Source organism: Aphidius gifuensis, linkage group LG4 (genome assembly GCF_014905175.1).
Source record: "Aphidius gifuensis isolate YNYX2018 linkage group LG4, ASM1490517v1, whole genome shotgun sequence".
Taxonomy (NCBI): Eukaryota; Metazoa; Arthropoda; class Insecta; order Hymenoptera; family Braconidae; genus Aphidius; species Aphidius gifuensis.
In genome coordinates, this window is record NC_057791.1 from 23,233,044 (window position 1) to 23,260,517 (window position 27,474).

At 26.3% G+C, this 27,474-nt stretch overlaps 7 protein-coding genes across 9 annotated transcripts; 4 read left to right on the top strand and 3 right to left on the bottom strand.

Moving 5' to 3' along the window:
* The first annotated feature begins 75 nt into the window (after positions 1–75).
* Positions 76–800, top strand: LOC122855808 (40S ribosomal protein S26-like). Its single transcript, XM_044157439.1, has 2 exons — positions 76–190; positions 378–800. The coding sequence occupies exons 1-2, from the start codon at positions 188–190 to the stop codon at positions 717–719; spliced, it is 345 nt and encodes a 114-aa protein (XP_044013374.1). The 5' UTR covers positions 76–187; the 3' UTR covers positions 720–800.
* A 418-nt stretch (positions 801–1,218) lies between these two features.
* On the bottom strand, positions 1,219–2,512 carry LOC122855809 (ribosome biogenesis protein NSA2 homolog). 2 transcript variants are annotated; one of them, XM_044157442.1, is made up of 2 exons: positions 2,448–2,512; positions 1,219–2,097 (listed from the first exon to the last, which is right to left on the bottom strand). In XM_044157442.1, the coding sequence occupies exon 2, from the start codon at positions 2,041–2,043 to the stop codon at positions 1,264–1,266; it is 780 nt and encodes a 259-aa protein (XP_044013377.1). In that variant the 5' UTR covers positions 2,044–2,097; positions 2,448–2,512; the 3' UTR covers positions 1,219–1,263. The 2 variants fall into 2 exon arrangements, with proteins under 2 accessions (XP_044013377.1, XP_044013375.1); XM_044157440.1 differs by having other exon boundaries at positions 2,458–2,483.
* A 1,990-nt stretch (positions 2,513–4,502) lies between these two features.
* On the top strand, positions 4,503–6,095 carry LOC122854073. Its single transcript, XM_044154487.1, has 5 exons — positions 4,503–4,538; positions 4,634–4,742; positions 4,832–5,337; positions 5,417–6,002; positions 6,079–6,095. Exons 1-5 carry the CDS (start codon positions 4,503–4,505, stop codon positions 6,093–6,095), a joined length of 1,254 nt encoding a protein of 417 aa, XP_044010422.1.
* Positions 6,096–6,326: 231 nt separating this feature from the next.
* Positions 6,327–8,133, top strand: LOC122855810. The gene is made up of 4 exons (XM_044157443.1): positions 6,327–6,531; positions 6,625–6,733; positions 6,827–7,335; positions 7,423–8,133. The coding sequence occupies exons 1-4, from the start codon at positions 6,496–6,498 to the stop codon at positions 8,131–8,133; spliced, it is 1,365 nt and encodes a 454-aa protein (XP_044013378.1). The 5' UTR covers positions 6,327–6,495.
* A 249-nt stretch (positions 8,134–8,382) lies between these two features.
* On the top strand, positions 8,383–13,202 carry LOC122855811 (serine/threonine-protein kinase 3). Of its 2 annotated transcripts, XM_044157445.1 has the most exons (9): positions 8,383–8,682; positions 9,050–9,130; positions 9,217–9,397; positions 9,696–9,923; positions 10,036–10,488; positions 10,564–10,720; positions 10,813–10,904; positions 10,987–11,175; positions 11,242–13,200. In XM_044157445.1, the coding sequence occupies exons 1-9, from the start codon at positions 8,669–8,671 to the stop codon at positions 11,398–11,400; spliced, it is 1,554 nt and encodes a 517-aa protein (XP_044013380.1). In that variant the 5' UTR covers positions 8,383–8,668; the 3' UTR covers positions 11,401–13,200. The 2 variants fall into 2 exon arrangements, with proteins under 2 accessions (XP_044013380.1, XP_044013379.1); XM_044157444.1 differs by having other exon boundaries at positions 8,393–8,682; positions 10,987–13,202.
* A 469-nt stretch (positions 13,203–13,671) lies between these two features.
* Positions 13,672–14,944, bottom strand: LOC122855812 (pre-mRNA-splicing factor SPF27). Its single transcript, XM_044157446.1, has 3 exons — positions 14,577–14,944; positions 14,202–14,467; positions 13,672–14,136 (listed from the first exon to the last, which is right to left on the bottom strand). The coding sequence occupies exons 1-3, from the start codon at positions 14,649–14,651 to the stop codon at positions 13,710–13,712; spliced, it is 768 nt and encodes a 255-aa protein (XP_044013381.1). The 5' UTR covers positions 14,652–14,944; the 3' UTR covers positions 13,672–13,709.
* A 2,961-nt stretch (positions 14,945–17,905) lies between these two features.
* Positions 17,906–23,620, bottom strand: LOC122854075 (annulin-like). The gene is made up of 14 exons (XM_044154488.1): positions 23,375–23,620; positions 23,169–23,304; positions 22,529–23,081; positions 22,154–22,444; positions 21,997–22,076; positions 21,756–21,906; positions 21,368–21,671; positions 20,667–21,282; positions 19,554–19,843; positions 19,298–19,427; positions 18,682–19,234; positions 18,319–18,609; positions 18,171–18,250; positions 17,906–18,060 (listed from the first exon to the last, which is right to left on the bottom strand). Exons 1-14 carry the CDS (start codon positions 23,618–23,620, stop codon positions 17,906–17,908), a joined length of 3,876 nt encoding a protein of 1,291 aa, XP_044010423.1.
* Positions 23,621–27,474: the final 3,854 nt, after the last annotated feature.

Genomic DNA, 27,474 nt, shown 5'->3' on the forward strand with positions numbered 1-27,474 from the left:
TTTCTGAATTTGACAAGTATTGTGTGAACATAGCCAATGGCTTAATATCGATACATTTTTTTCTCTCATTGTCGAGATCAGTCGAGATATATTTCGATAATCTTCAACGTCAGTGAACGTCAGTTCGTTTGGAATTTTTTTTCCTTCTTTTTTGAATAGCCATTGACACTTATTAACACGTGAAACAATGGTAAGTTTATTAACAAATATTAATTAATTTTAATATGATAAATTGTTGATTTACATAGAAAATTATTTAATTTATTTTAAAATTCAGTTCTTGTGAATTTTTTGAGTAAATATCGTGAATAAAATGATGATCAATGAAATCTAACCTCAAATGTATCAATTTATTTATTTATTTATTTATTTTATAGACTAAAAAACGCAGAAATGGAGGAAGGTCAAAGCATGGCCGTGGTCATGTTAATCCAGTAAGATGTACAAATTGTGCACGTTGTGTTCCAAAGGACAAAGCAATCAACAAATTTGTCATTCGTAATATTGTTGAAGCTGCTGCTGTTCGTGATATCAACGAGGCTAGTGTATATGAAAGCTATCAATTACCAAAATTGTATGCTAAATTACATTACTGTGTATCATGTGCAATTCACTCCAAGGTTGTACGTAACAGATCAGCAACTGATCGTCGTATCAGAACACCACCAGTTCGTAATTTTGGAAGAGGACCACCAAGACCAGCTGCTGTTAAAAATTAATTAACAATAATCCATTATGCACAAATATATTTTTAAAAATTGATTTAAAAAAAAAAATAAAAAAGCAAATTTTAAAAATTATATGAAAGGTTTTAATCTATTATTATTGTTATTCGTTTGTTTATTTTTTTAACAGATATATTAATCATAGAATAACTTGTTAAATTTGAGGACAGCAAGTTTCATCTTTTTCTGGTGTTGGTTATTATTTTTTTGGAGTAATTTTTCTTATCTTGTTTGTCATCATCATCACAAATTGTATCAGATGCCTAGACTCCAACAATAATCGTCTTGGCAGTGAACACCTTCATTCTAAATTATTGATCTATAAAATCAAAACAAACAAGCACTAAATGTCATTTACAATAAACAATAATATTTTTTAGTAAATATTGCAGGATAAATTAAAAAAAAAAAAAAATCAAACAAGTCAAACAATTAATTTAATATTTTTTTTCTTTTGTTTATTTATAAAATTAATTATAATACAATATGTTATTCCTAATGGGTTCTTTTTTTTTTTTTTAAATTGATAGTTGAAGATCTAGACTAAAAGGACAGCATTTATGCAACCATCATTTTCTGGATTATTTGTAACTTGTGCATATTTTCCCCATACAACTTTTCCAGATTGTGTAACAAGACCCAATTCCGAAATATTAACTTCAATTACAGTTCCCTTAGTGATAACACCAAGTGTTGTGTACATTGCTGAGCTTGGATTTTTTTTAACTCCAATAATTGGCAATTGAAATGTTGCTTTAAGCTCTGGATGAGTAACATGAGCCTTCTTAAAACGTAGTGCCATTGGCCTGATAAATCTTTCAAACTTTGGTGGTTTTCTTGTGAAATTTTCACCAACAAATGTAACTTTTGTTACCATTCTTTTCCATGCTTTTCTATTTGATTTACCAGTTTTAACAACTTTAAATACATCAGCTTCTGATTGTGCTTTAACTTTTGGTATTGGTACATCCCATTTACCAGCTTTTTCTTTTCTTTTTTGTTTAATCATATTTGACAATACTTTTGTACGATTTGTGATACCACGATCAAGTAAATATGCTGGTAATGCACCATCTTGAATTGGTTCTGTTGTTTCTTTAACTTTTTTCTGTTCATGTGCTTTTATTTTCTTTTTCATTTGTATTTTTTCATTTCTTCTTTCTTTATTAAATATCTTTGCTTTAATACCACGTAGATTACGTGCTTGTGCTGCTCTTCTATGAGGTTCACGAGCTTCACGTTTACGTTTTCTTTCTTCATAATCTGGTCTACGTCCATAGAGCTTTCTATGACGCTCAATATACTCATTTTGTGGCATTATTAATTATTTTATGCCAACAAATCTATAATTAATTATCCTCTTTCTCAGTTACTGAAAGCAAAATAAACAACAACAATTAGACAACAAATCATAAACAAACAAATAAATTTTCTAACAATTATTTTCTAGTTTTACAACAATCTCAACAATCATTTCCCTCAAATCAATAATTATTCCTCTGTTTCTTTGTAACTTTACAATTAAATTTTATTCACACAAAATAAAAAATAACCTCAAAACAAAAATAAAACAACGTGGCTATCAATATATTTTTTTAAGTAAAAAAAAAATGTAGGTAATTATGATTAAATAAAATCTAATAAAGCAAGCTATGTAAATAAGACATAATTATAAATAAATTAACATAAATAAATAAATGTAAAAATATTTATTGTACATACCAAATAATACCAAATAATACCAATGGATTTTCCAATGTTGATGTCTGATGGACATATAATAATAACAACAATAATCCAATATGGAGTCTTAAAAAACCAACCAATAAGAGACCTTCTCAATTTTTTTTTTCTCTCTCTCTCTCTTTCAAATCCAGCATTGCATGCAATTGCATGATTGCATCTTTCAATTTGGTTATAATTTTTAATTACAATAATTATAAATTATTTAATTTAATAAAAATAATTTTGTGATGATAAAATTTATTATGTTAATTTTTTTTTATTCATGTTTTTTAATATGTAACATGGGCTCTTATGGAGAATACAATTTTTGAAATAAAATAAAACAAAATGTTTATTTATGGTATGCGTTGTTTTGCAGCTCTTAACATTAACATCTTGATAAAGTCTTCATTGTTGACATTGCCAAATTTGGATACATCTTCAATAAAATTTGAAAAACCAGTAGTAATGTTATCCATTTCCACCATTTCATCTTCATATCTGTGATAATTAACTCCTCTTGGATCCAAATCAGTTCCATTACGTTGATCAACAAGTTTCATTGATAATCCAATTTCATTGTCGTTATAATCAAGATAAACAATTTTACACCAGACTCTTTCACCACGACGGAGTACCTTACAAACATCATCAACACGAGCATTTCTTATCTAGAAAATAATTTTATAATTTAATTCAATTTAATTATATTATTTATTCATTTATTATACATTTATTATATATTTTACTTGTAATTTATGTAAATCCGTTATTGACGTCCAGGTATTTAATAAATGATTGAACGTTGACAAGAATAAACAAGAAATATAGTATTATAGTACAAATTATAAAATATAACTTTTTCAATAATAATAATTGTGTGATTTTTGTTACCTCTCCTCACTTTTGACTTTTTTTTAAAAAAAACAATGATTGTTCAACTTTCTAGCCGGGAACTTGAATTTTTTTTTTTTCTATAATTATTTTAAGATTTTAAAGTTTCATACAGATAGTTTTTTATTTAGGTGTGAAGACAAGAACACGGCAAAAATTTGATATATGTTGTTTTTTTTAAACATTTTTCGACTTTCCCGTAAACGTACACGCTAAAAGTTGTTGACTTTAAATATTAATAACTATTTTACTAGCGGGGATAGACTTCTGAAATTTTGGCATAAGATAGATAACTATTTCATAAACCTACTCTGAAAATTTCAAAAAAAGTTAAAGATAATCGAGTGTTTTTCGAACTCCCTTAAACTGGCTTAAACCTTATTTTAGTGATAACTGTAAATAATGTTGGACGAAAAAACCGGCTGTAAGAACAAAAGATAAAATACAGGGAACCCCCAGATAAGACAATTTAGAGAGAGAAAATAAAAAAGAAAAACAAATAAATTAATTCAAGTAATTTTAATATTGAGTAACATTTGAGTAATATGTAAATAGGTAGTTCAGGCGTCTGTTTATCGACATTACCCGCCAAATTTGCTTTTTCAATTTTCAGTTCGATCTGCCACCATCAAATAAGCTGAAAATTCTTATTTAAAAAATTATAAATAAATAATCATTTTATTTAAAAAACACACTTGTAAATAATTAAACAATTTTATTTTTTTAATTATTTTAAAAAATTAATGCGCACGCAGTGTAAATAGGAATGAAGTCAGTACCTTTTTTTGCCGGTGATGACGCTTGTGCTCCGGCGGTTTCGTGTCACGTGTTATTTTTGTTTACATTTTTTTTCATGAAAAAAAAAACGTGTATTATGTGGTGATAATGTGACAACTGACAAGTCAAAATATAATTATTTAATAATTAATGCGACGATTTAAACTACGATAATAATATAATAAATTAATTAAATTTATTTTTATACGTACTTGATCGTATTTTTATAGTTACTGATTTGCTGATTTTCCTGGTTTTATTGAGTTAAATCAGACATTTTAATAACAAATTTTATTATTATTAAATATGAGAGAGTTAAGAAAAAAACGTAAATTAGAGTCGGAAGACCTTTTTTGTAAAAAATATAAAATTACAAATAAAATGTCAACACGTTCTTCTAACAAAAAGAATAATGAGGTTTGTCTAAAATATATAACTGCAATAAAAACATGCTTGTAGATTAATTATTAAATTATTGTTGTAAAATATAAATATTCATTATTATTTTTTAGATATACTATGAGCATCATGATTATTCAATAATTGACTTTGTTGATGATGATTGTCTGGCTGAAATATTCATGTATGTGCCAGCATGTGAAAGACCTAAAATTGCATCGGGTATGTGATAAGTACAATATCAATTAATTGATTAATAAAATAATTTGATTATGATAATTAATATATTTGTATAATTTATTTATTTTTAGTATGTCAAAAATGGAAAAGAGCCCTTGATTATTCTTGGAGTAATGTCAAAAAACTTCAACTAACTCACTGGGAATACAATGAGTATCCAAATTGTTTGATAAAATATCCAACAAAAGATAGAAAATTAAGCTTTTTAAAATCATTGCTTAATAAATGTGGCCGTTATTTAACACAATTAGACTTGACAGCATATGGTCATAGTGACATAGTGCGAGTTATTAATGAATATTGCCCAAACCTTGTGAAACTTAGATTAAGATTCAACCCTGATAAGGTCGAAGATATAACGATGGAGGTATTTTCACGTCTATCTAAGCTTAAAGTATTAACAGTTATATTTCAATATGACTGGACACAGAACTATAGGGTTCATTATTTATTCACTGCATTGTTATCCCTTGCTAAAACATTGACTGATCTGACTCTGTTCAATTGGCAAGATGAGGTATCCTGTATAGATCCTAAATTTAATAGATTCTGTAGATTTTCGACGCTCACCGAATATGTAAGCTAAACTTTATATCTATTACAAAAAAATATTATTTTTATTTTTTACATATACTTATAAATAATTTATTCTGCAGGTGTTTTGTCGACTAAAGAATCTGAAAAGATTTGAATTTGGTGGTATAAAAGCGTACCCAGAGTTAGAAAAGTATCTGAGAAATAATCACACAATAGAATGTTCTGACTATGATCGTTCCTTAAACAAAAATGTCATTAAGCCAAATGAGTTTGGGTCAGTTATGAATATAACTACATTGAGTTTGTTAAAATACAAAGTTTCAGATGATAGTTTGTATACTATTGCCAATACCATGAAGCAATTAACAAAGCTCAAGATAAATTGTGAATGGATAACTAATGATGGTGTAGTAGCCATTTCAAAGATGAATAATTTAACACATCTTTGTTTTTTCGGCGTTAATGACAGCATTGATTCTTCATCAATTAAATTGCTCAAAAACTTGAATAAGTTAATGTTACTACGCAGCAATAAAATTACTGATGATTTAGCCATAAAAGTTCTCGAAAATTCACCAAAGATGGAGATGCTTTTAGTTCCAAATACAAGTGTAACTGTTGAATTTATAAAAAAAGCAGCAGAAATATTAAGAAATCGAAAACAACGCTTGCTTTTAGCTGTTTCTTTCAAAATTGATAAAAAACGTAAAAAACAATATGAATCGCCATATTTCGAAATTATTTGTTTAACAAAAATGATTAGATATTTGACAAATTTTAGTGATAACCGACTATTAAATACTATAATATCATAGATTGAAAAATTTTTATATATTATTATTTTTTTTTTTTTTTAACTTGTAACAATTGATTAATTATTTTCATAATAAAAAAAATTTATAAACAAAATGTTCATTTATTTTTTCTTTTTAATTAATGCGCACGCATCATGGAGGAATGTGGTGGAATGGAGTCAGTACCTTTTTTTGCCGGTAATAGCGCTTGTGCTCCGACAGCCACGTGTTATTACTTATTTTTGTTTACATTTTTTCATCGTGTATTATGTGGTGATAATGTGTGACAAGTCAAAATATAAGTATTTAATTATATTTATTTAATTATATTCATTATTAAATAATAATAAAGTAAATTAGAGCCGAAAAACCTTTTTTGTTAAAAATATAGGGTTACAAGTAAAATGTCAACACATTCTTCTAACAAAAAGAGTAATGAGGTTAGTCTAAAATATAACTGCAATAAAAACATGCTTGTAGATTAATTATTAAATTATTGTTGTAAAATATAAATATTTATTATTATTTTTTAGATATACTATGAGCATCATGATCATTCAATAATTGACTTAGTTAATGATGATTGCCTGGCTGAAATATTCATGTATGTGCCAGTATGGGAAAGACCTCAAATTGCATTGGGTATGTGATAATAAAAATATCAATTAACTATATTTAAAAAAATAATTTAATTATGATAATTAATATATTTGTATACTTTATTTATTTTTTTAGTATGTCAAAAATGGAATCGAGTCCTTGATTATTCTTGGGGTAATGTCAAAAAACTTCAATTCACTCACTGGGAATACAATAATAAGTGTCCAAGTTGTTTGAAAAAATCTCCAACAAGAGTTAGAAAATTAAGCTCTTTAAAATCATTGCTTAATAAATGTGGTTGTTATTTAAGACAATTAGACTTGACAGCTTATGTTCATAATGACATAATGCCAGTTATTAATGAATATTGTCCAAACCTCGTGAAACTTCGATTGAGATTCAGCCCTGATAATGTCGAAGTTATAACGGCTGATGCATTTTCACCTTTATCTAAGCTTAAAGTATTAGCAGTTATATTTCAATATCATATGCCACAGTACAAAAGGATTCATCATTTAATCACTGCACTGTTACCACTTGCTAATACATTGACTGACCTGACTCTGTTCAATTGGCAAGATGAGGTACCCCGTAAATATCGTACAAATTATCAATTTTGTACATTTCCGGGGGTCACCCTCAGGGTGAGTTGAACTTTAAATCTTACAATAAAAAAATCAAAAATATTTTTTAAATTTTTTACATATACTTATAAATAATTTCTTCTGCAGGTGCTTAAACGAATGAAGGCTCTAAAAAGGTTTGAATTTGGTGGTATAAAAATGTACCCAGAGTTAGAAGAGTATCTGAAAAAAAATCGCACACTAGAATGTTCTTACTATGATCGTTCCTTAGACAAAAATGTCATTAAGCCAAATGAGTTTGGATCAGTTATGAGTATAACTAGATTGAATTTGTTGAAATACAGAGTTTCAGATGATAGTTTGTATACTATTGCCAATACCATGAAGCAATTAACAAAGCTCTCGATAAAATGTGAATGGATAACTAACGATGGTGTAGTAGCCATTTCAAAGATAAATAATTTAACACATCTTTGTTTTTTCGGCGTTAATGACAGCATTGATTCTTCATCAATTAAATTGCTCAAAAACTTGATTAAATTAATGTTACCACGCAGCAATAAAATTACTGATGATTTAGCCATGAAAGTTCTTGAAAATTCACCAAACATAAAGATGCTTATAGTTCCGAATACAAGTATAAAATCAAAGTATGAATTTATCAAAAAAGCAGCAGCAGAAATATCCAAAAATCGAAAACAACCCTTGCTTTCAATTGTTTCTTCCATAATTGATCAGAACAAATATGAATCACCATATATCAAAATTATGTGTTCAACAAAAAAAAAAATTAAATATTTGACAAATTTTTGTGATAACCGACTATTAAATACTATCGCCAATAAAAATATAGATTGAAAAATATTTTTATATTATTATTCATTTTTTTTTTTTTTTTTTTTTTACTTGTAACTATTTATTAATAATTTTCATAATAAAAAAAAATTTATAAACAAAATGTTTATTCGTTTTTTTTAAAAATTAATGCGCACGCATTCAAACTCATATAAAAAAAAAAAAAAAGTGATTCGTCTTTTTGTTGACGTCATAAATAAAAAAAAAAAAAGCGTAAAACTCTGCCATCTACAATGGAACCCGATCAGAGTCAATGTTTTTAATTTTTTTTTTTGGTTACAAGATATAAATAATTTAGCAAAACCAATATTTACATGTCAAAATATTTTAATAAAAAAACAATGTAACATTGTATTATCAAAATACTGATTATGATTTTACCAATGGTGTAGAGTGCAATTAATTTGATATAAATTTTTATTTATTTTTTTATTTAAAAATATTTTGTTCATTGTTATATTTTTTCTTTTACATTCAATCGAGTGTAATCATCACTGACATTACAAGAGTTAAAAAAAAAAATTAAAATAATAAAAAAATGTCTTCTAAAAGGTATGTTATTTATGTTTTCATTGAAATGTCATGAAACACGTTTATTTATTTACCACACATTAATTAATATACAGTTGAATAACTTTTTAATTTTATGGATTTTATTATTATTATTATTATTAATCTTTGAATTTGATTGTTTTTTTTATTTGTTGTTAACCTTTGTTATCGAAAAACAATAACATTGAAATAAAAATAAATAACAATTTAATGATGATTAAAAAAACAAATAAACAATCAAAAAAATAAATTAAAAATTATTTTAACAATAATAAATTTAACTTTATATTTTTGACAAACAAATTTAGGCTATTTGTCGTATTGAAATATTTATATATTTTAATGTTCTATGTTTATTTTTAAATAGTGAGCTTAAAAAGTTATCTGAGGAAAGTTTGACTCGCCAACCAGAAGAAGTTTTTGACATTATTTGTAAACTTGGAGAAGGGTAATAAATCATAGATCAAATTAATTTATATAAATCAAGTTTGATGAAAAGATAAATGATTAATTTAATTTTGTTTTTTTGATTAGATCATATGGATCTGTGTATAAAGCATTACACAAAGAAAGTGGACAGGTACTTGCTATTAAACAAGTACCAGTTGATACTGATCTACAAGAAATTATCAAGGAGATATCAATAATGCAGCAATGTGATTCACCATATGTTGTTAAATATTATGGAAGTTATTTTAAAAATACAGATCTATGGGTAAATAAATATATCGTTTTATCAATATATTAATTTGAATTAATGTAAAGTAATTATTTTATTTTTTAAATTATAAATCAATTAACAAGTTGAATTGAATTATTTAACATTTCACAATTTTTTTATCATTCAAATTATTGAATAGCTAATTAATTTGACTTTTAAATTATAAATAAATAAATTAATTAAATTTAGTAATTTAAAATCTGCAAGATTTGTTTATCCAAATTAATACAAATTAAATAGTTCATTTGTTTTTAAATGATAAGCAAATTAATGAATTAATATTTTTATTTAGATTGTTATGGAATACTGTGGAGCAGGATCAGTAAGTGACATAATGAGATTGCGTAAAAAAACATTATCAGAGGATGAAATAGCCACAATACTTTCTGATACATTAAAAGGTCTTGAGTATCTTCATTTGAGACGTAAAATACATAGAGATATTAAAGCTGGTAATATTTTATTGAACAACGAGGGACATGCTAAACTTGCTGACTTCGGTGTTGCTGGACAACTTACTGTAAGTTTTAATTATTACTAAAAATTATTTTTTAAATGAATAATAAAATAGTATATTTATAATTAATAATTCAAATGACTTTTTAAAAATAATTTTTAATTTATTTAATTAGGATACAATGGCTAAAAGAAATACTGTTATTGGTACACCATTTTGGATGGCACCAGAAGTGATACAAGAAATTGGATATGATTGTGTTGCTGATATTTGGTCACTTGGTATAACAGCACTTGAAATGGCTGAGGGTAAACCACCATATGGTGATATACATCCAATGAGAGCAATTTTTATGATACCAACAAAACCACCACCAAGCTTTCGTGAACCAGATCAATGGAGTCCAGAATTTATTGATTTTGTTAGTAATTGTTTAGTTAAAAATCCAGAAGAACGTGCATCAGCTTCGGATTTATTACTTCATGAATTTATTGGTGTTGCTAAACAACCAAATATATTAAGTCAAATGATTGCAGAGACTCATGAAATTAGAGAAAAACAAATTTCACATAGAACACATGTTATAAATAATGTTGCAATTAAAGGACAAAATAATGCTGATGATTCGGTAAATTATTTACTTGTTTATTTGTCAATATATTATTAATAATTTATTATTAATTTTAATTATTTAATTCAACAGGATGATGATGATTGCAGTGGAACAATGAAACCACTTCCTGATTGTGGAACTCTTGTACCTGGTGATCTTGCTGATACTGGTACACTTGTTTCAGGTATGCTTGATTTAGGAACAATGGTTATCAATAGTGACACTGATACAGAAGCAACAATGAAAAGTTAGTAAAAAGTTTTTAATTATAAATTAATTAATTAAAAATTATTATCAGCAATTTTATAATTGTATTGTTTTTTTTCTATTTAATTCAAGGGCATAATACTGGCTCTGTTGAACCAGGTAAAAAATATAGACCACTTTTTCTTGATCATTTTGATAAAAAAGAAACTCCAGAAATTGTCAAGGTAAATTATTATCTTTTTTTTTATTGAATTATAATATTTAAAGTTAAATACAAATGAGATAATTTATTTTTAATGATTAAAGGGCAATGGACAAGTTTTACATAATCCAGAAGTTGAAAAAAAAATTGAACTTCCAATACCAAATGAAGCACAAAGGTTCCAAAGTCATCTTCAACTTCAACTCAGTCAAATATCTCATCCAGTGCCAGAACCAATTCATAATAATATATCGAAATTTCAAAATACATTTTCTGAACGTGATTTTGATTTTGTAAGTAATTTATCAATTATTTATTTTACCTTATTTTATAATTTTATTATCATTTTTTTGTTACAGCTTAAATTTTTATCTTATGAAGAATTACAACAACGTATGTCAACTCTTGATTCAGAAATGGAACGTGAAATTGATGAGCTACGCAGAAGGTATCAAATTAAAAGACAGCCAATTGTTGATGCCATGAATACTAAGAGAAAACGTCAACAAAATTTCTAACAGTTTTATCATTGTTTATTTTTAATTGTGTGCGACTGTAAGGAAATTAAAAAAACAACAAAAACTATGCCGGGTGTGATAGACAAAATGAGGTGTACAGATTGTATAATAGATTTTCTTTTTCTTTTTTTTTTAAATCATAAAATTACATTACGATTTTTATTGACAAAATATAAATTTCATGCTAATTTTTTTTGTCAAATTACATTTTTTTTTTGCTCAGAAAATTAAGTAGTTTAATTTTTAAACTACTAAAATTATATCTGTCAATAAAAGTCGTTATTATTATTGTTTTTTAATGCCTCATTTCGACAATTAAAATGATTCAGTATGTTCTTGAACGATGAAAAAAAAATTGTACTCAATTGAATGATTTAAAAAATGTTTAATCAAATTATTGTTGAACACAATTTTTTTTTATAGAATGATTATGATAATTAAGATGAACAAAATAATAAATTTAATTTTATAATAATGATAGTTCAGATCCAGCAAATGAAATTTATAAAAATCATTTTTTTTTTCTGTAAAATATTCCGTAAATTCATTTTTTTTTTATGCCGACCGCTAGTCTTCTATAATGCCATTTAACAACACTGATTAATTTCTCTTTTTTTTTTTTTTTTCTTACTAATTATAATGACCTGCAATTGATAGTTTTTTTTTTCTTTTTAATTTAGAAATTTAGCTTGAGAATTATTGTAAGAAAAAAGAATCAAATTTAATTTTTTTTTTAAGATTATTTTTCTTTTTTTAATAATGCATTTTTTAAAAATAATTTAACATGTCATTTATTAATAATAATTATTGAAATTTTGTAGAAAAAATAGTGTCTTCCGAATATTATTTTTTTTTTTTTAAATTAACCAGAACTGTTTTTTTTTTTAAATTAAAAAAATCGAATTTAGAAAAAAAGAAATTGTTTGTGAGTGGTTAATTTTTATAAAATATAAATTAAGATAATTTTGTTGTGGTTTATAATAAAAATTAATAATAGTTGTAGAAATTTGTTACTTAACAGTATGAAAAAAAAAATAACAAAAAAAAAATTATACATTTTAATTTTGTTATTAATTATTAGGCATTTATTGGCATTAATTTTTTTGTCGTTGTCTGGCTATCAAGATCGATGATATAAATTTATAAATAATTAAAATAATAACCAGAACTGAACGTAGATATTTTTGATATATTAAACAATCTAGGTAATTGTCCAAAGCATAGTACAAGATCTGAACAAACATTACAAATAATTGAAAAATTTGAAAAATTTATTTAAACAAAAAACTGAGATTAATATCCAGAGTAAAGAAAAAAAATAATATAATTTTATCTCTGTAAATTAAAAGCAATACTATTTTTTTTTTTTTCGTTTTTCTTACAAGCACTGATTATGTATTTTAATTTAAAATATTTTCTATGTGTATGGTAAAATGGACACGTTGATAATAAATAAATTTCTTGAATTTAAGACTGTAAAAAATAAATATAAAAATAATTATTAAATTATTTGATAGTTTTTTCACAATTTTCATCTTGAAAATTTGTATTTCAACAAAAAAAAAAAATGATATTTGAATGGGACTCAAATCGAAACAGAAAAAAATTATCAACAAGAAGAAAAAAATGTACTGATTTATGTTTAGTGTTCAATTTGACTGTCCATTTTACCCCACGTTTTCCTGTATTTATAAATTTTCCAATAGACTGCTCTGAGAATTGTAAAATAATAAAATTAAAAAAAAAAAAAAACAAAATAATTAGTGGAAATATTTTAACTGGACAATGATTAAATAATATAAAAATAAAATTAAATATTTTTGCCAGACAGGATTAACACAAAATAAAGTCATTTAAAAAAAGATAAAAAAATACTAAATAATTGTAAATTTCCAATGTTTTTTACAGACTATTGAACAAATGATAATATTATCAAAAAAAAATAACACAATTTTTATTAAGAGGCCTTGTCTTTGTATGAAAAAAAAAAAAAATTCGAATTATAAAAAAAAAAAATGAATGGATTGAACCTTGGGTATAAAAAATTGTAAACTTTATAATAAAAAAAAAAAAAAACAAAAAATAAGAAGCTCATTATCAGGATACTGTATTCCGAAAAATTGACAAATTAATTTTTGAAAATGAAAATTTTGTAATGATAAAATAAAAAAGAAAAATTAATATTAAAAAATTGTATTTAATTTTTGATAATTAAATTAATTTATTTCAAAAAGCGAAAGGAAATAAAGAAAAAAATAACTAAATGATTAGTCAATTTGAAAAATCAGATGATAAATTTATTATTTAAATTAATTTTGGTCATTAATTTGAGGATCAGCAACTTGTTCAATATTATCATCAACTTCCATGGATGATGCTGTATCACTAGCACTTATTTCTGGTACACCTGGTTCTTGTTCAACTCCAGGTACATCATTAACTTCAGCATCTTCACTTCGTTGAACTTTTAATTTATTAATTTCTTCTTCAAGATGTACAAGTGCTTGTTCAATTTCATAATTTTTTGATACTAAACCAACCCATTGTGCTTCAAGTGCTCTTAATTTTTCACCACCTTGTGTTTGCATTGATTTTCTTCCCCAATTAACTTCTTGAATTTGTTTTTTTAATATTTGTAATTGTTTTTGTACTTGTCCAACCATGTGATTTAGTACTTCAAGATGTGCTTTCCAAGCTTCACAACCATACTCCATCATTAATTCCAAATTACAAATTCTAATAAACAAAAAATAATAATATTAATATACACAATTAATTGTCAATTTAAATAATTTGTTTACCTAGTTTCTTGGTGGGCTAATTGAGCTGAACTATTGTCAATACTTTCACTCCAAGCTGATAAATCATTCATTTTACCAGGTGGTGGTGGTGGTAGCTCATATCTTTTCATACTCAAAACTTCTATTGGTAAACGATTTTGCATTCTTTCAAATTCATGTTTAATAACATCTGTTTCAAATGCCAATACATTTAGTGGAGGTAAATGTTCTAGATAATTTTTTGTTGGTCTGTAACGACGAGTTTCTTCCTCAACCATAGCCAGTGCCTGTTAATTAATTCAAAACAATATTAATTATCAATGTTTATGTCATGTTATCAAATTAATTAATTATAATATTTGTTGTAATTTTTTTTTTGTTTGTTGTTGTACTTACAGCTTCTCGAACTCCTGGTTCATCATATCCTTGATCAATATAAGGCAGTGCATCAACTACAACTTCACCAGCCATTTTAATTTATTTTAATTGTATTATTAGTTTATAATTTTTATGTAATAACAATTATTTTAGTTTATTATTTTTATTTAATAAAATTGATGCTTGTTTATTTATTTATATGTTTTTATAGGTTATGATGTCAAATTGTTTGTTGACTTTGAGGGGGTGGATTAGTACTGTTTGTAAACACGTTGCACTTTTGTTGTGACTTTTAATTTAACTTTAATAAATAAAAAAATAAATTGTCAACGTTTTTTTAAATTAATTATGTTTGGTAAAGTTTATTGTACAATTTGTTAATAATGTTTTTATTAAATTTGTTATTTTGTTTATCAAAATTAAAATGGTTGACATGTCGATAAAGTTGGAAAGTATTGATAAAGTTTCAAAAAAGCAGCGACAAAATTTATTCACAGCGGCAAAATAATTTATTTTTGATTAAAAAAAAAAAAAAAAAGCAATTATTAGAATTGAAGATGGGTAATTGGTTTTTTGGAATAGAAAATTTATAAACGATGAAATATTATTGTTGTATAAATAATTGAACATTAATTATTTATCATAATCAAATTTTATCGCAAGATTTTTTTTTTTATATTTTTATGTGTATTTGTTTAAATATTATTTATTTGTTGATATTTTAATTGTTGTTGAACGTATTTTTAATGCAATAATTTTCAACTAAATTACTTGTCGTTTAATTCAATTTTTTCCGTCAGAAAAGAGGCGGAGAAATGTTTCTACGCCATCGGTCATTTTCGTAGAGAGGCGGGAAAGCGAATTAAAATCGGAGAAAAGTTTGAAAAAAGTGGGAGAAAAGGTGGGGATATTATCTAGGTGGAGAATAGACGGAAAAATATTTTCACCTGGGTGATATAAATGCAGTGAATTTTTCCAATAAGTCAATAAATTTAAAAAAAATTAATATTTGCCAAAGGATTAAAAATATAAAAAAATAATAATAATAAAAAGTCTCCATAAATAAAAATAACAAAAAAAAAAAAAAATATGTAATATATTGAGTATCGCCAAATCCGAATGCAGAACGTGGAGTGTGGAATGTTGGCAGGTTCTTATTGACGAAATCATTAGGAGAACTAAATCCAATAAAGGACCGGGTCCACAGTTCCCATAAACAAAAAATAAATAAAAAGAAAAGAAATAAAAAAAAAATTCCCAATAAGACGATCGGCCGCATCAAAATTGTCGTCAATGATATCGGTGGCTGTATCAAGGTGATCAGACAGTGGCAAGAGTGAAAAAAAATATATGATGGAAAAAAAAATAAAAAAAAAATAAATATAAGAAAATAAACCCGAATATAAAAAGAAACTTGAAGTGATCACCCCGACATTTGTTAAACCTTTATAATTTTTTATCATTTGTAGTTCTCTGATTCTTCTTCTGCAGGTCAACCCTCTTATACAGTTTATTTTTTTAATATTATTTTTAAATTAGTTAAATAAACCACCGAATAATTCTGATCGCGAATAAATTGAAGTGCTTACGGTTACGTTTGAGAGAACGCAGTCTTATATTGATTAACCGGTTCACTCAAATAACAACTTCCAGTTTTCTCTTTTTTAGAATGAAATCAAAAGACAGCGGGGTGGACATCTAATGCCAAAATTATCCGCATTTCAAATAATCGGATTTTTTTTTTTTTTTTTTTTGGTCCGTACAGTTTTAAATATTTGTTCGAAAAAAGTTTAAAAAATAGAAGATAAAAGTTGGAGTAAATTTTTAGTAAAAAAAAGTCGGAGAAATGATGGAGAAAATTCTCCGTCACTCCTCCAACCATGCCTTCTTTTCAAAAAAGTCGGAGAAATATTTCCTCCGGAGAAATATTTTCTGGCCAGGATAAAAAAAAAAAATAAAATTGTTTAAATATAATTTTTAGTTATTTATTTTTAATGAGAAGATTACATGTTATGCGCTGCAAAAACCTGCTGAATAAACCCATAGTTGGTTGACCAGTTGCTCCAAAAATAGCTGATGATCCCTGAACTTTATCACATGTCGAGTCATTAGTCGTTGGAGCATTTTCAACTACTTTTATTGCCAGAAATTCCTGAACTCCGTTGAGCTCATCGGATTGGAAATTAATGATACCCATACATTCCTCTTTTTTTCTGGCAGTGCAAGTAAAGTTGCAAGTCACATTAGTTCCTGGTCCAACTGGGCTGCCCAGCTTGATCTTCAGGCTTTTTTCCAAACCAGGAGCCAAAATGCTAAACTGGGCATTTGTCAACTGGATTGGAAGTGGGTTCCTGAAGTTTGCAGCTATATGATACCCTTCATTAACAGAGACAAGAGCTTTGGCCTGAAAAATAAATATAAAATTATATGTATAATAAAAGTCATTTTACATTTTTTTTTTTCCTATAATTTATAAATGATGATGTATCTTACATTGATGTTCATTGTCGGCTTTATTAGTTGAATATTCAAATCTCCAAAATAATCATAGTTCTCTGCTGGTACAGATGACAGACAAACTATGTTGAATAGAGATGTTGACTTCAAGCTTTCTTGGTAGTCAGCCCATGAAATATTCAACTTCACCGTTTTTACATCTAATGGTCCAAGGTTGACATCTGCTTTGATTCCATTGACAAGATGTATTTTTTTTCCTGTGTAATGAACAGCATTACACATGATTTTAGTGGATACATCATAAGTCTGGTCACTATCATTCTTCATGGATAAAAAAATGCTGGAAAATTGTATAACAGTTAGCATTAATTTCACCAAAAATAAATTCAGCATTAAATGGTATATCAAGCTTTCCAAGTTTGATAGCTGTAACTGGAAAAGGCCCACATGTGTATTGCGATCTGTACGAGTTATTTCGTGTACTTGCTCTTTGAGGTGTTGCATCAATAGCTTGCCAGCCATGGAATTTTTCATTATACAAATAGAAAAAAATTTTTCATTTTCGACGATCTTTGAAAATTGTCCATAGGAAATCAGTGAAGGTGTCGTTGGAGATCGTCAGCGATAGTTTAAGATGCAGAAAAAAAGTTATATATTATTACCGAAAGTTGAAGATCAAAATTTCAGACTACCACTGACGGTCTCCGACGATCACCAACGGTACAATAATTGTATTATGTCGTTGTCGATAGACGGAGAACGTCGGAGAATGTCGAAGACAAAAGTAACATCTTTAACGATCTTCTATGGACGATCTTCAAAGATCGCGAAGATGACAAATTTTTTTCGCGGGTAATTTTTTTTTTTCAAAAAAACCAATGTAAAAAATTTTACCTAAATGGTTGTCCAATTACAACGTAATTTGTTGCATCTAAATTGAATGTGATGTTGTTGAAATTAGATGCTGGACAATCAGCATCTCTTGTACCAACATCTCCACAATAAGTATGAAATTTGTGAATAGACTTACGACTGTCAATGGAACCTTTTATTTAAAAAAAAATATAAACAAGAGAAATTATTATTTTTTCATGTTAATATAGAATTTATATTTAAAAAAAATATATATTATCAATGTGAATTAATTTAACACACCTTTTGGAAATTTATACGTGTCAGTAATATCTTCACGTTTATAAGAACCAACAGCTTTTGTACTGATATGTTGTCCAACACTGCAATAATTAAATTAAACATAAAAAAAATTGTAAATTAAATAAACAATTTAATTTTAAAAATTTACCTAAGCCGGTCTACTTTGTCAAACATTTTTATATCATTATCATTATTTTTCTTGAAGTAACACACATCAGCATTAATTTCACCAAAAATAAATTCAGCATTGAATGGTATATCAAGCTCTCCAAGTTTGATAGCTGTTACTGGAAAAGGCCCACATGTATACTGTGATCTGTACGAGTTATTTCGTGTACTTGCTCCTTGAGGTGTTGTATCAATAACTTGCCAGCCATGGAATTCTTTATTATACAAATCGTATCTGGTCATCCAGATTTCATTCCAAACATGAAAATTCCTGTATAATAAATCATCAACATCATCATTACACACATGAAAAAAAATTATTTAAAAAATCTTGCTTATTTACCATACAGAGTGCCCTCTAAATTCTTTATTATAAATTTCTTCTCCTTCATAGTCAAAGCATCGCTCAACTTGTAAATTATCATTGGTGTCATGAGCACTTTCATAGTTGGTAACAACTCTGCAAGGTATTCCCAAAGCTCTACAAAGTGAAGCAAAAACACCAGCATAAACCCAGCACTGTCCATACTTGACTGACTTTTTTTCTTTGAGATATTTTTGAATAATATCATTTGACCCCAACCATGACTGGGGGTGTTTTCCATCTGCATAATTTCCATCCCACTTTCCCAGTAAAATTCCTTCATCATAATCATCACCATTTACAAGAGCAGATAATGCTCGTGATACATATATTGGATCATGTCTATCAACTACATCAACATTTGACTTGACATTAATCAAATGAAATGCTGTATCAAGTACATCTTTGTTAAACTGACGGAATGACCAAGGTGTTGCTTTCATTTGGCTTGCATGTCCAGTCCAAATTAATCCATCCTCAGCCATCACGTACTCTTGACGATGTTCTTGGTTATTCAAGTAGACCTTGTCGTCTACAAACAAAACAAAATGTTTATCAAAAAATTACACAGTACTTATTGATGTTTTTTTTATACCTGGACACCATGGATTAAAAATTATGTATAAACATTCATCGATGGTAAAATTTGATGGTGGAGTGGTCTTGGTGAATGTATCAAATTGAATGTGGTACTTTCCCACACATGTAATGGTTGGTATATTTACCTTAAAAAATATAAAATAATTTATTTTTAAACGTAGCAATTTATCTGTGAAATAATATATAAATTAAATTTGTTTTTTTTTAATTGTTACCTTTATTTTTATTGAATTTTCATTAACAGAATTTACTGTTGCAATCCAGCATGTTTGGAGCTGTTGATTATTCAACAGTGGTACCACAACTTGTGGTATCTTGTTGTTTTTTGGATAAATATTCTGTTCCACTTCCATTTTAAGGTTCATATTAATACTATCACTTCTTGGATTATAATGACGATTCAATTTTACATTCAAATAAAATGATTGTCCACGTCGAACGACCAGTCCTGTTCCTTGTTGCATAATCTCATAGTTTTTGGTTTGATGATTCACCCCATTTTCCTCAATGCATCCATCAACACTCAAAATATGCAGTATTTCTAAATAAGCAATAATTTATTAAACAATTGAATAAATTTACATTTTCTTTTCAAGAAAATTAACAACATAAAATGCTTGATCAGTTTAACAGTAACTATTGATAATTCAATTACAAAAATTTAATTCAATTAATTCCTACCAGGTCGGTCTTTCATTGAAGAAGTAATCTTGTCAGCTGTTGCAACAAACATCTTGATGGCTTGGTGATGATTTGGATTAATCAAACTTGAATGTCAAATTGACTTGTGGAGTGTTCAACAATTTATGATTGACTATACTTGTCGACTAGATTTAATGGTGGACACGACAACCAACCAAGATGTCGTAAATACGTTGAAATTTTACTGATAAAAAATTCCAAGAAATGTTTAACACACTAACTAACAAATCAACAGCAATAATAACAATAAACCCACAACGAAATGAAATTTTTAAACAACATCAACATTAGAATGCGACAAAAATTATAAATAACAAAATTAAATTCTGAAAACAAATAAAATTTGGGAACAAAAAAATTTATTTCATTATTACATACAAATTTTTATAAACTTTTAATTTTGCTAAATTAAAATTGAATAAAATTTTAAAATAAAACAACAATTAAAATTTAAAAATAAAGAATATTTTTTTCTTTTTTTTACATGTATGAATTTTTATAAATTTTTGTTAATAATTATTTGTCATTCATTTTATAAATTTATAACTTTTACATAAATTTTTGTTAACAATTATTTGTTGATTATTTTATAAATTTATAATTTTTACATTTTTATTCTTTGCTTTTGCAGCTGAAACATTGGAACATTCTGGCAAATAGACCAGGTTTTTCAGATTTTTTTGGTTCGTCAGGTGCCACGCTTGTCGATTCAATTTCCTCAATCAGATGAACATCTTCCATTGGTGTTGGAGCTGTAGATGTTGAAGGAATTGGTTGATATTCTTCAGTGCGAGATGTTGAAGCAGTTTCACCAGGTATTGGATGAACAGTTGCTTCAGTGACAACTGAGACAGAATCATCAGGTTTTGAATAAACAACTGATGGTTCATCAGATGCACCAACATCAACGGGTTTTAAATCAACAGCTGTTGGTTTATCAGATGCACCAACATCATCAGGTTTTGGAGCAATAATTGTTGGAGGAAGAGATGGAAGTTTTTTAACAACTTTAATTGGTAAAAATCCTTCGATTCCATTGAGTTCCGTTGATTCAAATTTTACAATAATTGTTGAATTTTCTTTGCGCTTGGGGATACTTGTAAAATTACAGCTTACACGAGCACCTGGTTCAACAATATTGTCCAACTTGATCTTTAAATTTTTTTCTAAACCTGGTGCTAAAATTCGGAATTGACCATTTGTTAATTTAATTGGTAATGGATTGGTGAAGCTCATTGTTGCTTCAATTTTTCCATTAACAGCAACAAGCTCTTTAGCCTGAAACAAATAAAATAACATTCAAGGATTAAAATTAACATTTATATTTGAATATTCAATTTATCAAAAATATTGTATAGCTTACATCAATTTTTATTGTTGGCTTGATTAATTGGATATTCAAATCAGTAAAGTAATCAAAATTTTCTTTTGATACAGAACACAAGCAAATTATTTTAAACATGCATGTTGATATCAAGCAATCTTTATAGTCATCCCAAGAAATATCCAAGTTGACAATTTGGGAACCTTTTGGTCCGACAGATACATCAGCTTTTGTTTGCTTAACAAGATCAATTTTTTTTCCTGTATATTGATAGGCGTTGAAAACTAATTTTGTTGACACATCATGAGTTTTGTCACTCTCGTTTTTCATTGATAAAACAATGCTGTAAAATTATATAATTTTATTGTTGGTTTTAATGTTATTTATTTTATTTTTTTTTATTTAAAATTAAATGTAAAAAATTTACCTTATTGGTTGTCCAATTTCAACATTTTTTGTTGCATCTAGATTGAATTTGATGCTGTTGAAATTTGTTGCAGGGCAATCAATCTCATTTGCGCCAGAACTTTGGCAATGAGTACGAGCTTTGTGGAATGATTCACGATTTTCAATGGAATCTATAATTTAAAAAATAATAAAAAAACAAAAAATTATTATTTAAATATTAATATTGAAAAAGAAAAATCATCATTATTAATTCAACACACCTTCTGGAAATTTATACGAGTCAGTAATGTCTTCTCGTTGATAGGAACCAACAGCTTTTGTACTAATATTTTGTCCAACTCTGTAGCAATTAAATAAAAAATAAAAATAAAATTGTAAATTAAATAAAAAATTGTTAATTTAATTTTATAAATTTACCTGTGTTGATCAACTCTGTCAAACATTTTTCTTTCATTAGTTTTACTTTTCCTGAAGTAGTATATGTCAGCATTAACTTCAGCAAATACAAATTTACCATCATATGGTACATCCAGGTCTCCAAGTTTAACAGCCAAGACTGGAACAGGTCCACATGCATATTGACCCCGGTAGCCATCATCATCACCACTTTCTTCTTGAGGTGTAGCATCAATAACCTGCCAGCCATCATAACGATCATCTTCCAAGTCCATTCTTCTCATCCAGACTTCATTCCATACATGGAAATTCCTGTGTAAATAAAAAATAACATCAGCATTACACACATGAAAATAAAAATTATAAATTGTTGTTTTATTTTTATATTTTATTTACCAAACAGAGTCACCAGTAAATTCTTCATCTTGAATTTCTTTTCCTTGTGAATCAAAGCATCTTTCAATTCTCAAATTGCCATTAGTGTCATGAGCACTTTCAAAGTTGGTAACAACTCTTGAAGGTATTCCAAGAGCTCTACAAAGTGTAGCCAAAATACCACCATAAACCCAGCATTGTCCATACTTGATTGAATTTTTTTCTTTGTGATATTTTTGAATGATTTCACTTGACCCCACCCATGAACAAGGATGTTTTCCATCTACATAATTTCCATCCCATCTACCAAGTAAAATTCCTTCATCATAATCATTTGCATTGGCAAGAGCTGATAATGCACGTGATATATGTATTGGACTTGTTCTATTAACAACATCAATATTTGATTTTGCATTGATCAAATAAAATGCACAGTCAAGTACATCTCTGCTGAAGTGACGAAAAGCCCATGGTCTTGCTTCCATTTGGTAAGCATTGCCAGTCCAAATTAATCCATCCTCAGACAAAACGTACTCTTGACGATGATCTTCATCACTCACAAAGACATCATCATCTACAAACAAAATGGACGATTAAAAAGTTGGAAATTCACAATTAACATGTTACACAAAGTTACATAATTCATGTGTTAATTATTCACCTCTACACCATGGATTGAATATAACATAAAACAACTGGTTAATCTTGAAACTTGCTGCTCTGGATACAACACTTTTTGCATTTGTTTCAATACTCAAACGGTACTTGGCAATGCAAATATCAGCCGGTAAAAATACCTGTTTAAAATAAAATTTATTTTAAAACGTGGCAACATTTTTCATGATAAGAAATATACTTTTTTTTTACCTTGATTTTAATTGAATGAATGTTGATTGTGTCTAATGATGCAGCACTTTTTCCTGGTTTAATAATATCCATCAGCGGTATTGAAATTTCTGGTGTTTTATCATTGACATTGAAAAGATTTGATTCACCCTCCACGTTGAACACCAGTGTTACTTCATCAGTACTTCCATCATAATCACGATTGAGAGTTAGATTTAAATAAAAATCTTGGCCACGTCGAATGACCAGCCCTGTTTCGCGTTGCATAATGTCATACTTTTTTGTTTTATGAAGCTTTCCATTTTCCAAAATGCACGCGTCGACACCCAAAATTTTCAGCATTTCTAATTACACAATAATTTTAGAATGAATAAATAAATTTACATTGATAACTTTACATTGATAAAAATAAAAAAAAGAATATATTTAATCAATTCAAATTTACGTTAATTATTTATTAATCGATTATAAAATTTTATAAAATTAATTCATACCAGGTTGTTCTACCATTGAAGAGGTCATTTCGTCGGGTATTGCTATGAACATCTTGGTGACTTGGTGATGATGTGTAACGATTGAAGTTGAATATCAAAGAGACTTATGCAGTGTTCAATAATTACTTATAATTTTTATGACCTAAACTTGTTGCCACGACGTGATTTAATGGCTGACACCACAACCAACCAGGTTGTAAAACGTTAAATTTTCACTGATAAGACATTTTAAGGTACGCCCAATATAATAACTAACAAATCGACAGTTATAATAACAATAGGTATGATAAACTAAATTTGGAATTTTTTAACAACGACGACATTAGAATGAGTCATTGGTTGGAAATAAAAAAATAAAATACACGTAAAGTAAAACCGTGTAAAACTTATCAACAAAAAAATTTTTTTCTATTTTACATATGAATTTTTGTGATTTTATAATTTTTCTAAAATCAATTTAAGTTATTATGATTGAGATTTTTTTATAAATAAATTTATTACTATTTTAGTTTTTTTTTTTTTGTGGATTTATCAATTAAATTTAGTTGTAAATTGTATTGACATTTATTGATGTCTATTCACAATTTAACAACGATCTTGTGCATTATTTTTTTATTTTATTTAAAAAAAATGAGGAAAATCGGTTGTTGATATTTTTATTTGCCTAACTAAAGAGTAAAGTTGCATTAAAAAGAGTTAACATGGGTGTTCCGTTGAGAAGCGTGACAGAGTGACAAGATTACTTTCAACTTACTTCATCTTGAAATTTCAAATAGTTGTTTTACGATAATATACTTGTTGAATCTTTTAAAATCAAGTTAAAAGTATTGCAGTTTTTTTTTTTTTTACTTTTATAACTTTATATTTTTTACTATTTTAAATTGGAGTCATTCAGTTATATATTTTAATGATTGAATGATAAAAGAAAATTAGAATTTAAAAAAAATAATAATGCAATTTAAAAAACACATGGTTTTATAAAATCTAAAATTAAATACCTAATAATATAATCAAAAAATATATTTTTTAATTAAACAATATAGTTTAATTTTTTTTTTTTTTAAATAACATTAGTTGATTTTACATTAACATCATCCCTCATTTCAAGTTCCGACGGAACGCAACTAAAAAATTTGCCTAATCTTTAAAAAATATTTCTAATTTCTTAATAAACAATAATAGCAATAAAATAAATTTAAATAATAAAAAATAAAATAATTAAACAATTGGAAATTATAATTTACCGACAATTAAAAACTTTACATAAATATTGTAAAACAAAATGAGAAAAAAAATTATAACTATTAAAATTGTAATTTATTTTTTAATAATAAAAATAAAAAAAAATTATTAAGTTTAATTTTTAATATTGCAAATAAATAAAAATTATTTAATTTATCAATAAATGTGTAAAAATGTGAGCTGTTGTGTCAATGCTAATAATTGTAATGAAGATGTACAATTTCCTGGATGTCCATCAACATCAGATGCATCTGATACTGTTGATGCAACAAAAAATATTAATTATTACTGCCAGCCATATTAAATTGATCATTCAACATTTTGATAATATAATTGAATGAAAATTATTGTTTGGCAATAAATGAAATTGGCAATCATAAATATTTATGAAAAGTGTTGTATTTATATAAATATACACGTAACGACAACTCCCTTCATTGCAAGGTGATGTCTTTATAAAATCCACCCATGATCTTACACAGGCCTTGGGAACCAAAAGTTGGCCATTTACCATTATTTTATTTTGATTCATTTTATTCTGTTGGATATTTAAAAACAATGCTGATATTACAATAAGAAAAAATTTAGAAATAAAAATGAAAAAGTTTTATAACTATATATTTCTTACTTTTTTAAATAAAAGTATTTTAATTATATATATTTTAATAATTTGATTATCAAGGAAAATTGAAATTTAAAAATTAATAATAATAAAATTAAACAATATATAGTTTTATTAAACTAAACAATAAGAAATAATAATTAATTTTTTTTTTTAAATAATGTTACTCCATTTTACATTAACACTACCCTTGATTTCAAGTTCCACGTGTTCCGACGGAACAAACTAAAACTAAACAATTCACAAAACCTCATAGAAAAAAAAAAATATTTCCAATTTCCAATAAACAATAATAGCAATAAAATAAATTTAAACAATTAAAAATTTTAATTTACCAACAATAAAAAAATTTACATAAACATTGTAAAATGAAATGAAAAAAAAAAAAAATAGATCATTATTAAAATAATCATTCATTTTTTAATAATAAAAATAAATAAAAATTATTTATTTCAATTTCTCAATAAACAATTCCAGCAATAAAATAAAATTAAACAATTAAAAATTTAAATTTACCGACAATTAAAATACAAATAAATTACATGTAAAATAAAATTTAATAAAATAAAATTCATCATTAAACTTTTAATATAAAAAATAAATTAAAATTGCTATTTGCCAATAAAAAAATAATTGTTTATCAAAAGCATCTTTATCCAATTGATTTAAAATGGCAATAATAAATATTTATAAAAAAAATGTTGTATTTATAAATAAACGCGTAACGACAACTCCCTTCATTGCAATGTCTTTATAAAATCCACCCATGATCCTACCTTGGCCTCAGGATCCAAAGGGGGCCATTCACCATAATTTCATGTCTCTTTATTTATCTCTCTCTCTTTTAAAAAAAAATAAATAATAACAACAACAATCATAATATATGTTAAATAAAAAAATAAAAAAACCAACTTGTGAGATTTATCGGATGGACTTGCACCCGGACAGCCATTTCTTTTTGTGATCATACATCAAATTTAATATTAGAAATATAAAGCTCTGTTACCACTGTTGGTCCATTCTAAACCTCCACCCACTCTTGTATATTTTTTTATTTTTTTAATTTTTTTATTTTGCATCATCTATTCATAATTTTAATTGATACGTATAGTAGTTTTTTAAAACCCCCTGAAAGTCAGTATCAACGTCCTCATTAAATATTTTATTTATCAACTGTTATTATGTCTAACTAATAATTTTTTATTTCACATATATTTTATATCTGATGTATTTTGAATTGGATAGTTTTTTTTTTTTTCTTATTTATTTTTTTCTTCGGCTCTTTATCAATTCGTTTTCACGTGTTTCCAGTTTGACATTTTGTTTATTCGACGACTCAATTATAATGTCCTGTTGGAGAACACTTTTTGTATTATCACATTTTTATATTTATTCTTTTTTTCATATTGTTTTATTTTTATTTTTTTTTTGAGAGTACAAACATCTCCATTACCTTATTCAGATGTAAATAATAAAGTTGAAGAGTCTGTGGATCGACAGCCCTCCCTGTATTTGTAACCAGTGATCATTTTCTTTATTTGTCTTTCTTGTTCAGTGTTTTTTATGGTGGATTTGTTTTAATAATTCATTGAATCACTTGGCTGATATTTTGCTGCTTAATACGATTATTGAGACGAGATAAATTTCATCATGTGTATTGGCAATATATCCTTCTTCTTTTTCTATATAAATTTATTTATTTTTTAAAATTGTTTTAATAATTTTAATAAATTTTTATCTCTTTTTTTTTTTTGATGATAAAT

What these genes read in the sequence shown, in the direction of transcription:
- LOC122855809 (XM_044157442.1), bottom strand. Translation starts at nt 2,043, where the DNA reads ATGCCACAAAATGAGTATATTGAGCGTCATAGAAAGCTCTATGGACGT.
- LOC122854073 (XM_044154487.1), top strand. Translation starts at nt 4,503, where the DNA reads ATGTCAACACGTTCTTCTAACAAAAAGAATAATGAG. An exon ending in AAGACCTAAAATTGCATCGG is followed by an intron (nt 4,743 to 4,831) that starts GTATGTGATAAG and finishes ATTTATTTTTAG; the next exon opens with TATGTCAAAAATGGAAAAGA. An exon ending in TTTCGACGCTCACCGAATAT is followed by an intron (nt 5,338 to 5,416) that starts GTAAGCTAAACT and finishes TTTATTCTGCAG; the next exon opens with GTGTTTTGTCGACTAAAGAA.
- LOC122855810 (XM_044157443.1), top strand. Translation starts at nt 6,496, where the DNA reads ATGTCAACACATTCTTCTAACAAAAAGAGTAATGAG. An exon ending in CTAACAAAAAGAGTAATGAG is followed by an intron (nt 6,532 to 6,624) that starts GTTAGTCTAAAA and finishes ATTATTTTTTAG; the next exon opens with ATATACTATGAGCATCATGA. An exon ending in AAGACCTCAAATTGCATTGG is followed by an intron (nt 6,734 to 6,826) that starts GTATGTGATAAT and finishes TTATTTTTTTAG; the next exon opens with TATGTCAAAAATGGAATCGA.
- LOC122855811 (XM_044157444.1), top strand. An exon ending in TTAAAAATACAGATCTATGG is followed by an intron (nt 9,398 to 9,695) that starts GTAAATAAATAT and finishes ATTTTTATTTAG; the next exon opens with ATTGTTATGGAATACTGTGG. An exon ending in AAACTCCAGAAATTGTCAAG is followed by an intron (nt 10,905 to 10,986) that starts GTAAATTATTAT and finishes TAATGATTAAAG; the next exon opens with GGCAATGGACAAGTTTTACA.
- LOC122855812 (XM_044157446.1), bottom strand. Translation starts at nt 14,651, where the DNA reads ATGGCTGGTGAAGTTGTAGTTGATGCACTGCCTTATATTGATCAAGGA. An exon ending in AACCAGGAGTTCGAGAAGCT is followed by an intron (nt 14,468 to 14,576) that starts GTAAGTACAACA and finishes ATTAATTAACAG; the next exon opens with GCACTGGCTATGGTTGAGGA. An exon ending in TTAGCCCACCAAGAAACTAG is followed by an intron (nt 14,137 to 14,201) that starts GTAAACAAATTA and finishes TTTGTTTATTAG; the next exon opens with AATTTGTAATTTGGAATTAA.
- LOC122854075 (XM_044154488.1), bottom strand. Translation starts at nt 23,620, where the DNA reads ATGCAACGCGAAACAGGGCTGGTCATTCGACGTGGCCAAGATTTTTAT. An exon ending in AAACATGCTGGATTGCAACA is followed by an intron (nt 19,428 to 19,553) that starts GTAAATTCTGTT and finishes ATATTTTTTAAG; the next exon opens with GTAAATATACCAACCATTAC. An exon ending in TTTTAATCCATGGTGTCCAG is followed by an intron (nt 19,235 to 19,297) that starts GTATAAAAAAAA and finishes TTTTGTTTGTAG; the next exon opens with ACGACAAGGTCTACTTGAAT.